We start from the raw sequence: 11,134 nt of genomic DNA on the forward strand, positions 1-11,134 counted from the left end.
TTTTTTTTTTAATAGCCCCGGGAACTTGAAATTGAACCTAGTAGTGGTAGAGAGTGAGTGTATTGTAAAGACCTTCAGACCCTTTTAGTTTTCAAATCATTTCTCAAAACTGAAAAATGATCGGAAGCTGTGATTTCCTAATCCCCATAGGTTTGGGCAATAACTCTGCTGAACCAAGGCCTAGGGCATTGGCCAGAGGTTCTGCTCTAGGGCCTCAGGATCTATGGCACTGCCCCCTCCCCCTCTTTGGAGGGCAATCCGCAAAGGCAAGACCTGCTAGGGCAGATTCCTGCCCCTAGAGTTACGCCTCCAGCCCTGGCTCTCACCTTTCAGAATACTTCTGGCCTCTGGTCTGAAGCACAGTGGCAGTGGAGGCCTGTAACACTGTCCACACATACTTAACTTCACATCTAGAAACATGACTTCTTACACTTGGTGGCCTCATCATAATGCAAAATCCGAATACAGCAACCAACAAGTGCCATGTTGAGTCCTCTGAGTGGCTAAGACTTGAGGACTAGATGCCCTCCCTCCTCATGCCCAGCCTAGCCTTGCTCTGCTCTGTACAAGGAAGCTGGCCTATTTCACTGTCTCGGAGCCTATTTATACTTAGAGCCTTCCTTGTTTTAAGTACACAGAAGTTACTCTTTGGAAGTCTGCATTTTTGTGCCTGTCTCTTTTATGTGTCATCCCTGGGCCTGCTTCCCTTTCACTCTTGCGTATTCTTTCCAGCCACTGAGATTAATGCTTCTCCCCTGGACCACCCTAGCAGCCTCAGCTGTGGGTGTCCTTCGCCTCTGGTTTGGTTTCTTCTTTCTCCATCCGCTGCCAAGAACCCCTCCAGCAGCCAAGGCAGCCCTTGTTCCTGCATGTATTACCTGGGGCAACACTGAAGAATAAATAAGTCTGATCCATTCCATTTCTCTGGAATCCTGGAAGTGCGCCTAGAACAGAGCTCTGTGGAAAGAGATTCCGAGGGTAGAGAAACCTATTTTGATACCTCTTTTGAAGGTAAGAGGCCACATTCCAGCCCTAAAAGAGGAGTCCGCCACCCTCCTCTTACACATGTATACTGTCTTTCTGCTAGTACCTAAAAAAATACACTTTTGTAGGTCTTAGGTTCAGCTTTCTTGTATGTAGATACCTGATGTATAGGTTAAGTCGTCATTTTAGAATTACATATCAGTTACTGACCATCTCAACATTTTCCCCTAAATACTGTATATAATATTCTCCTGTGTCTTTTTTAATTCAAGTATACTTCACATACAATGTCATATTGCTTCCAGGTATACAACATAGTGATTTGACAACTCTATACATTATACAGTGCTCACCACGATAAGTATAGTCACTATCTATAACTGTACGATGTTATTACATCCTTATTGACTGTAATCTCTGTTGTACTTTTCATCTCCATGAGTTACTTATTTTATAACTGGAAGTTTATACCTCTTAATCTCCTTTATATTTCACCCATCCTTCCACTGCTACCACCACCCCGCCCCCAGCAACCACCAGTTTGTTCTTTGTATTTTGAGTCTGTTTGTTTCTTATATTACAGGTATAAGTGAAGTTATACAGTGTTTCTTTCTCTGACTTACCTTACTTAGGATAACACCCTCTTTATCCATTCTACTTTCAGTAGACACTTGGGTCACTTCCAAATCTTGTTTATTGTAAATAATGCTGCAGTAAACATAGGGGTGCATGTATCTCTTTAAATTAGTTTCCATTTTTCTGGAGTAAATACCCAGCAGTGGAATTACCAGATGGTATAATCTTTTATTTTTAATTTTTTGAGGAACCCTTATACCGTTTTTCCACAGTGGCTGTGGCACCTGGCTCCACCAGTTTACATTCCCACCCTTTTCTCTCCTACTCACTAATACTTGTTAGCTCTGTCTTTGTGATACTAGCCATTCTACCTGGTGTAAGGTAATCTCTGATTGTGGTTTTCATTTGCATTTGCCTGATGATTAGTGATGTTGAGCATCTTGTTATGTGTCAGTTGGCCATCTGTATGTCGTCTTTGGAAAAATGCATATTCAGGTCGTCTGCCCATTTTTTAATAGGATTTTGTTTTTGGTATTGACTTCTATAAGTTTTTTATATGTTTTTGAAAATTATTCTCTTACTAGATACACCGTTTGCAAATATCTTTTCCCTTACAGTAGATTGCCTTTTCATTTTGTTGGTTTCCTTCACTGTGGAAAACCTTTTTAGTTTGATGGAGTCCCAATAGCTTATTTTGGTTTTGTTTCCCTTGCCCAAGAAGACCTACGGAGAAAAGTGTTGCTAAGGCCAACATTCAAGAGATTGTGGTCTATGTTTTCTTCTAGGATCTTTAATGGTTTCCAGGCTCACATGTAGGTCTTCAATCTATTTTGATTTTATTTTTATGGTGTAAAAAGTGATCCGCTCTTCCCAACACCATTTATTGAGAGACTGTTTTTTCCATTGTATGTTCTTGTGCCACTTTGTTATACATTAATTGTCCATATAAGCATGGGTTTCTTTCTGAACTTTTTTTCTGTTCCATTTATTTGCGTGTCTGTTTTTGTGCCAGTGCCATACTGTTTTGATTACTACAGCTCTGTATTATAGTTTGAAATCAGGGATTGTGATGCCTCCAACTTTGTTCTTTTTCAAGACTGCTTTAGCTACCCAGGGTCTTTTGTGATTTCATACAGATTTTAATCCTAATTCTGTGTAAAATGCTGTTGGTATTTTGGTAGAGATTCCATTTAATCTGTAGATTGCTTTGGGTAGTATAGACATGTTAACAGTATTCTTCTACTCCATGAGCATAGTATATCTTACTGTGTATTTACTTTTTGTCTTCAATTTCTTTCATCATTGTTTTATAGTTTTCAGAGTAGAGGTGTGTCACTCGGTTAAATTTATTCCTAGGTATTTTATTAATTTTGATGCAATTACAAATGGGATAGTTTTCTTAATTTCTCATTTTGAGAGCTTCTTAGTAGTATATACAAAGGCAACGATCTCTGTATATTAATTTTCTATCCTGCAACTTTATTGGATTTAATTATTCTAATAGGTTTTTTGTTAAATCCTTAGGGTTTTCTATACATAGTATCATTGTCATCTGCAAATAGTGACAGTTTTACTTCCTCCTTACGAATTAAGAATGACTTATCTTTCTTGTCTGATTGCTGTGGCAAGAGTGGACATCCTTATTTTATTCCTGATCTGAGAGGAAATTGACCCTGAGAAATAAAGAGTAGATATTTTGGACCTAGAGATAGAGCTTGTGAATGTTTTCCTTTGAAGCATGTACCCTTATTGGAGTGGTTTATTTTTGCTCACACCAGAGGACTTAATGTAGACGCTGTGTGCCAATTTATCTAAGTAAGGGTAAAAGGGGATGTGAGCAGTGGTTCTCTTATCCTCCCTTATAGGTGCCTTTTTTTTTCCAACCTATAATTGCACCCAGAGGATCTAATGAAGCAGACATATCAGCTGGTGATGCGAAATAGAATTAATCTTAGCTTCCTTTAACACAAACAGAATTTTAACCAGGTACTTATCAAAATTGTGTTTCTCTGTGTTCTTTCCTAATTTCTGGGACTATTTCAGTTTCGTTTGTTGGCCCATCTTAATCCAAGAGATAGGAGTCCCTTGGTCTGAGAGTCCAGTTCTGGAATTTGAGGATTCTGGTAAGGTTCTGCACTTACAGTGCTGAATAGCCTGACTAAACGCTGATGGTTATTTCTTCCAAAATACAATAAGCACTAGTTAAGTGTACAGCCTTAAGGGAATTCTGCTGTTTGAAAACCTATGCACAGCACTTTGCAAAGCTGTTGAGCCTGGTGGAGCTCTTTCTCTATCTTGGCAAAGCTGGGCCTGGGTTTTCCTTTGTTGGTTACCTCATTTTCTTTTAATGCATTTTCTTTTCGTGGTGGAAAAGAGAGGCAGGTGCCCCTAAAGTTCGATTTTTCACAGCAAACCTTAAATCCGTATATCACATGTAGAAAGGTTGATTTGTAGCTGCTATCTCTGTCTTCCTAATAGACCTTGTGGGTGGTAAAGATCTTAGGGAGTGCAACATTAAAAATGAATGAGGAGTAGTTTGTCTGAGGTAGGGGTTGAGAGGGACTTGGTGGGAAAGGTTTAACAAAAGGCATTGATGTTTTAAATGCACAGAAATGCCATCCATCAATAATAAATGGTGTGGCGTAGAATAGATGTGCCAAATTGAGTTATTACAGCATATGGATCAGTTCATGGATGGGGAAAAGTAAGCACTATAGCTGGTGTTTTTAAATTATCTGTTTGAGAGCTTTAGAATACAGTTTTGAGGGTAGGTGATGGGTATTGAGGAGGGCACCTTTGGGGATGAGCACTGGGTGTTGTATGGAAACCAATTTGTCAATAAATTTCATATATATAAAAAAAAAAGAATACAGTTTTGAATATCCTATTAGGCTGCTAGTTGGCAGTTGAAAACGTTTGGAATGTCCAAAAATTCTGAGGTGTTTTTTTTTTTGGTTTTTTTTTTTGTTTGTTTGTTTTTTAAGAATAAGAATTGGGGCGCCTGGGTGGCTCAGTCAGTTTAGTGTCCGACTTGGGCTCAGGTCATGATCTTGCAGTCCATGAGTTCGAGCCCATGTCGGGCTCTGTGCTCATAGCTCAGAGCCTGGAGCCTGCTCCAAATTCTGTGTCTCCCTGTCTGTCTCTCTGACACTTCCCTGCCCACACTCTGTCTCTCTCAAAAATAAACATTAAAAATATTTTTAAAAAATAAGAATAAACAAATTTTGTTTTTCTAAAAACAAGATAGAATCTGAAAATTAATTTCTGGCTCCTCACAGCTGAGTGCCTTTTTTAAGAGCTTGAGTTGTAATTGTATAAGGAATGAAGTTACATTACAAAATATAAGTCACGTACAACTGTTGCCTGGTGTTTTCTTCACTGACGTTGAGTATATCTTTAGGTACCTCTTCAGTACATACTCAAACTACAGGGAACCACTCAGGACCCCTCTAGAGAGCAAGAGAATGTGAGGTGGGGAGAGGGGCAGAAGGAGAAAGAGAATGAATCTTCAGCAGGGCCCACACTGATTATGGGTCTCAATCCCACAACCCTAGGATCATGACCTGAGCCGAAATCAAAAGTCGGATGTTCAACTGACCGAGCCACCCAGGAGTCCCAAGATTTTGATTCAAGGGCTAATTCTGTACATTTGCGCTGTGAGAATTATTTTGCCCAAAAGAGAAATATCAGCTTTGCTGTCTCAGAGAGAAAATGACTCCTAGAAAATTGGACAAAAATCTGTTAGAAAGACTGGAATATTTGGTAAATGTAGATCTTAGTGCAGAAGTCAAGCTTGAGTGTTATTTGATCTAGGGTTATGGGAGTTACTGTTAGTGGAGAAGGCATAGCAGAGGACAGTACTGCATGAGGTGTTTGAAATGACTCCTGAGTTGGAATTGGTGTGCTTAAAGAAAACACTAGGCTTGGTAAGACATGTGGAACTATTCCACTCCTCTTAATGTTGACCCTTGCTTGCCCGTGTAGGAACTTGACCGGAATTGGGTCTCTGATTGTCTCAACAAAACTAATTCCTCTTTGTTTTTCCTAAGATGAACAAAATGGTACTTGATTCTTGCAAATAATGTTCACTTAAATTTGAGGTTGGTTAGACTAGAAAGACAAATTACTTAGCTGTTGTAGAATCATTGGTTTAGTCCTTGAGTGTGTGAATGCTCCGGGTTAAAATGAGGACAGTGATTATATGAAAAGTTTTACTCACCCTTATTGGAGCCATCTGTATTAGCTTTCAACTCTGTGAGGGGCAGAATTTACTTGAATTAATCTTTTCACCTCCAAAGGATCCTGGCTTGTGTTAAAAAAGGCACTTGTCAAACTGTCTTTAGAGCCACCAAATAAATCTATTTTATAGTCCCATTAGATATCTAGCTCAGAATCCCATTCACTCTGGAAGGTCCTATGGTTGGATGCACAACAAATTTCCTGCAGTCATCTCTGGTACACCTCCTTTGGGTTGTTAAGAAGGTGTTGAAATGTGAGAAGGCCGGTAGTGAAATTAAATTGTGGGTCAGGGTAATTAGGAAGGGAGAACACCAAGCATTTTCATAGTACATTGTCTGGCTTTTAGTTGCAGCTGCAAACAACGGATATGAGTTTAACCAGTTGCTACAGTGCAGCTGGTTCAGATCTGGCTTTATAACTAACTGGCTGAAGTAAAATGAAATGGCTGGAAAATTCCAGTCAAGTAACACCAGTGGGAACATGTGGAATTAAATAGTGTGAGTAAATGCTGGCCAGGTTGAGGAAAAAAACTTCAGACAAGCTAGAGGGTGGTGGTGAGGATGTGTAGAAGAGAGGTGGGGAGGGGGCAAGCAGGGCATTTTCTGGCCCTTGTAACAAGGGTCTGTTGTTTGCATTAGCTCCCTTGCAGGAGAGGGGAGTTTTCCTCTCTCCAGAGAAGTTTGTAGTGTGGCTGGTCTACCTTCCTCCTGGACTGAGGTCACCTGTTTTTGTTTGTGTTTTCTTCTTCAAGAAGAAAGAAAAATATGCCATTACTTCAGGTCCTGACAACAACAGAAATGGCAGGCTATTGTCTTTCCTTTTCTTCAGGACGCTTTTCCTACCTTGTGTGACCCAGAAGGCCCTGTCTCTCTTGATAGTCCTCTTCTTACACCATGTGTACCAGACATGCTGAGTGTGTTGGAGGTGAAGGTTCAGTGTCTTGTAATTGTTCTAAATAAGGAAGGAAAATGGATTTACTAAAGGAAAGCTTTTGTATTATCCATTTTGTCTGCTTAATTTGGAGAATTTAGACTTGGCTCCAGAAAAAATTTCTGAGAAGTTCAAGGGCCATTGTGCTGTTTGGGGAAAACATTTGCTGTAACTAGGTTGAGGGTATTTATTCTCTGCCAGTGCCCGGGACCTGTGTTTGCCAAGTGATTTCCCAGTCCCAGGGATTAGCCAGTCATGTGAAACATTTGATTAAGAGACTTAAAGAAATCTTAGCTGAGGCACGATTGGTGGCTATTGGCAGGATGGCCCCATCCTCAACTCTGCTTTGTCTCTTGAGTGTTTGTAAGAATGTTTGTAATGATGAGCCATGGGGGCTGGATTTATGATCCAGTGAGGAATCTTTTTAGAAATCAAAGTTCTGGTGGATATATTATTAATTAAGCCCCATAAGTTTCTACATAACTTAGGAGTCTTTTTTTTCTCAGAGCTATACCACCAGTCAGCTGTTTGGGGAAGAAGATACCAAGTTATCAGAAAAAATTACCTGTATCCGAACAGCAACATGGTTCTGTCTGAGGAAAGTAAAGTTTTTCTTGATGCACATTTCCTGGATTTGCATTAAATTTTTATACTTAATCTTGAGGACTTTTTCTCCCCCTTAACAGTGGCACCTTTCATTTGTGAGGCAGGAGCACTTGGGCCTGAGTCTGGAGATCCTGTCTCCAGCCATTCACCTCCAGCCTAGAAGAGAACACTTCTGTTTCCCTTCCACCCTGTTTAAATTTGTATGCGTTCCTCCCCACAGATAACTATCATCTTCAAAGCTCACCGTGAGTGCACAGATCAGAAAGTGTACCAAGCTGTGACAGATGACCTGCCGGCTGCCTTTGTGGATGGCAGCACCAGCGGTGGGGATGGCGACACCAAGAGCCTGCTTATCGTGGAGAGGGAGAGCGGCCGCTACGTGGAAATGCACGCCCGCTACATAGGGACCACGGTATTTGTGCGGCAGCTGGGTCGCTACCTGACCCTCGCCATCCGCATGCCTGAAGACCTGGCCATGTCCTATGAGGAAAGCCAGGACCTGCAGCTGTGTGTGAATGGCTGCCCCCTGAGCGAGCGCATTGATGATGGGCAGGGCCAGGTGTCTGCCATCCTGGGGCACAGCGTGCCTCGCACCTCATTGGCGCAGGCCTGGCCTGGCTACACACTGGAGGCTGCCAATGCTCAGTGCCATGAGAAGATGCCAGTGAAGGACATCTACTTCCAGTCCTGTATCTTCGACCTGCTCACCACTGGGGATGCCAACTTCACCGCCGCTGCTCACAGTGCCTTGGAGGACGTGGAGGCGCTGCACCCGAGGAAGGAACGCTGGCACATCTTCCCGAGCAGTAGCCATGGGACACCCCGTGGAGGCGGCCATTTGTCTGTCAGTCTGGGACTCACATGCTTGATCTTTATTGTGTTTTTGTAGGGATTGTCTTTTGTTTTTTTTTTATTTTTTGTCTATAACAGAATTTTAAAATATATATTGTCATAATATATTGAGTAACAGAGTATATATGTATATACCATGTATATGACAGGATGTTTGTCCTGGGGCACCCACCAGACTGTACATAATGTGCGTGACTGTTCCAAGTATGTTGGATGTAGTGTTCTTCGACTGTATTGATTTTGTTTTGCAGTTTTGTGAAATATTTTATAATGTCCCTGCCAGGGGACCTGTTAGAAAGCACTTTATTTTTTATATATTAAATATTTATGTGTGTACCTGGTTAGTACGTATAGTACATATACACAGACGCCATCGCAGCGTTCCCGCTGAAGAGGACCAGTGACGGTGCTCGTGGCTGTCCCTGGCTGTCCGTCCCTGCCTTCTCCCTTTGCTACTGATCTGCCACATTGGGTGCGCAGCTTTCACTGGCCTCCTGCTGGCGGAGCTGCGTCCCTTGAGCGAGGAGGTCCTTACTCTCCGTGTGGAAGGACAGCTAACTAACTCCACGACAGGCACTTTGGCTCTTGTGAAACACGCATCTCTAAGCAACCCTCGCCCTCCTTCACAACTGTCACTTTTTGAAAGGGCAGGGAGTATATTACTACAGTTTTCATTAATTAAGATTGTTCTGAGCACTTAGGGAATGTGAGGTTGAGCCATATGAAACTGCTGTTTCTATTAGGTCAGAAGGGGCTGGTGATGGCAATTTCATAGATAAATACCAGGCATTTTACTAGACGCCAGGAGCTCTCAGACATTTCCTCCTCCCATGTTCCTGTTTAAACCGTATCACGCCTTGCTCTTCTCTGTATCATTTGTGCAAGCCCAAGTTCTAAGCCTTCTTTCCTTGGCTGTTTATGCCCAGAGACACACTGCTCCCTGTCTCCACCCCCCGTAAACCCTCCTCAACCTCACCTGATGAACCCAGAGACTAGGCCTTGTTAGATTCTCTCTTCATGTCGAGGCCCAGATCCCATCACAAGGTGTGCCACTCTTCCTTGCCGTCCACACGGTGGCCTTCACAGTCACTGGCGCTGACGTGTCTGCATGCATGAGGGAGAGGATAGGGTGTTAAATGACAGGAAAACTTTGAGGGCCTGAGCCAGTAAGTGGCAAAATGGGCTCTGGTGAACCCAGACCTTCTCACTGAGCAACGTTGCTTCCCAGGTGGTCCCTCTTTCTTTAATTAGATATGCTCCTTTGTAACATCTATAGTGATAATATACTAGTGAGTGCTCATGTAACTTGGTAAAATTCCTATAAAGTAAAATACCTCCTTCCATTTCACCTGTTGGCACGCCCTTGCAAAAGGAAAGCACCACCCACAAAATGCAAGAACAATGAGGAAGTGAGTTCTACCTAGGGCAGGTGGATTTCTATTGTATCTATGTAAATGTTTGGTTCCAAGGAGAAACAAAAGAATTTGTACCTTACCTTACTCAGATTTACATAAGTGCAAGAAGAAAGTTAATTTTATATACCACAGCAATTAGGATCCAACTTGTGCTGAATTTTAGATAGCCAGGTATCTAAACTAAACCCATTGATTAGGGTCACGGCAAGAGGCCCAAACTGGCAGGAGAAGAGGATTTTGGTTCGTGAAATTCTATTTCTTAGTGAGCTGATGATCCAATTACAGCATGGAGCTGTGGGTTCATCTAGAGGTGGGAAACTGCTCTTTTTCTGATCTAGGAGAGGATAGTCTTGGGAAGTCTGGGAAAATCACAAAGGCACCCTACTTCTTACTTGATAAAAAGACACAATACCAGAGAAGTGAAACTGAACTTGTTACCCTTCTATAAAGACGCGGGGGCCTACCTACCATGAGCTCTGAACTGTGGCTATTTCTGTTCACCTACAGAACATGTGCCAGTTCAGAAGCTATAGTTAGCTAGTAATTTTGTTAGGTAATTGAGTAGAACAAAGGAGGAAAAATATTTAGAGTATAACCACTATTCTTGTGTGAACAGTATAAAAGTGAAGTAAAAGCAATAGAAGTTTCTACAGTGTCTGGCTTTAGAGTGTATATGGTTCATATTACCTTTGTCCTCTTTAGGGAAAGCAAAATCACCACCTCTACTAATAGTTGGGGAAAGAAACAGGTTGCTCTGCCATATCCTAGCTGGGAAGGATGCCTCTAAGCATTCTGTTCCACTAGCATTTGTGCCAGTGTGTTTGGCTATTCTCCCTTTATAATCAGTGTCCTCCTACAACATTTACAGTCCCCACAGATGACTAAGAAATACAGATGCTTCTCTAGAGAAGGGCCAGCTTATTTTCCATTTCTTTTCTAGGACTTTTAGAGAAAATAGTACTTGTACATTTTGGTTCTTGCAATCTTCCTTAACCAAGAGTTTCAGGTGATCCCACCACATGGATAAGATGTAGCTATTCAAAGGTCTCCTGGGGGAGGTTAAAACTTGAGGGAAAACACTGGTTTTCACAGATGCTCCACATGGCTGTCTTTAAAAGACTCAAAACATTTTTTTGTCCTTTTCTTCCCATTGTTAATGCTTGGAAATTCCCACAGTGTGTCGAGTCTTTGCAAAGAAACCTTTAGATGTGGTTCATAGGTATATGGATAAGTATCTGTGTAAAACAGTGAGTGTGCAGTGTGTAAATACTTTAAATTATTATGCTAGAAAAATAAAGTTACATACCATGCTGTGGAATGTTTGTTCTGTGATTATAGTGACACCTGCTGGAAGAGCTGCAGAACACAGGAGGGGAAGAAAGGGCGTGAGGGGGTGTTTGTGCAAAATCCTCTGATTACTGACAATCCAAAACTGTCCACCAACTTGCGTGTTTTCTAAACTACATCTTTACTGTAGCTTTTCATTTTTCAATTTTAAGCAATTTCAAGTAAGAATCTGTAAAACTAGTCCA

At 41.6% G+C, this 11,134-nt stretch overlaps 1 protein-coding gene across 1 annotated transcript in view; it reads left to right on the forward strand.

Annotated features, from left to right (window-relative positions):
* Positions 1-10,920, forward strand: part of RGMB (repulsive guidance molecule BMP co-receptor b) — a 28,926-nt gene extending 18,006 nt beyond the window's left edge. Inside the window, exon 5 of the mRNA XM_030325533.1 lies at positions 7,556-10,920. Within this exon, the coding sequence (XP_030181393.1) occupies positions 7,556-8,224 (669 nt within the window). The 3' untranslated portion in view covers positions 8,225-10,920. The remainder of the gene's footprint in view (positions 1-7,555) is intronic.
* Positions 10,921-11,134: the final 214 nt, after the last annotated feature.

The sequence above is a fragment of the Lynx canadensis genome, chromosome A1 (genome assembly GCF_007474595.2).
Source record: "Lynx canadensis isolate LIC74 chromosome A1, mLynCan4.pri.v2, whole genome shotgun sequence".
Lineage (NCBI taxonomy): Eukaryota > Metazoa > Chordata > Mammalia > Carnivora > Felidae > Lynx > Lynx canadensis.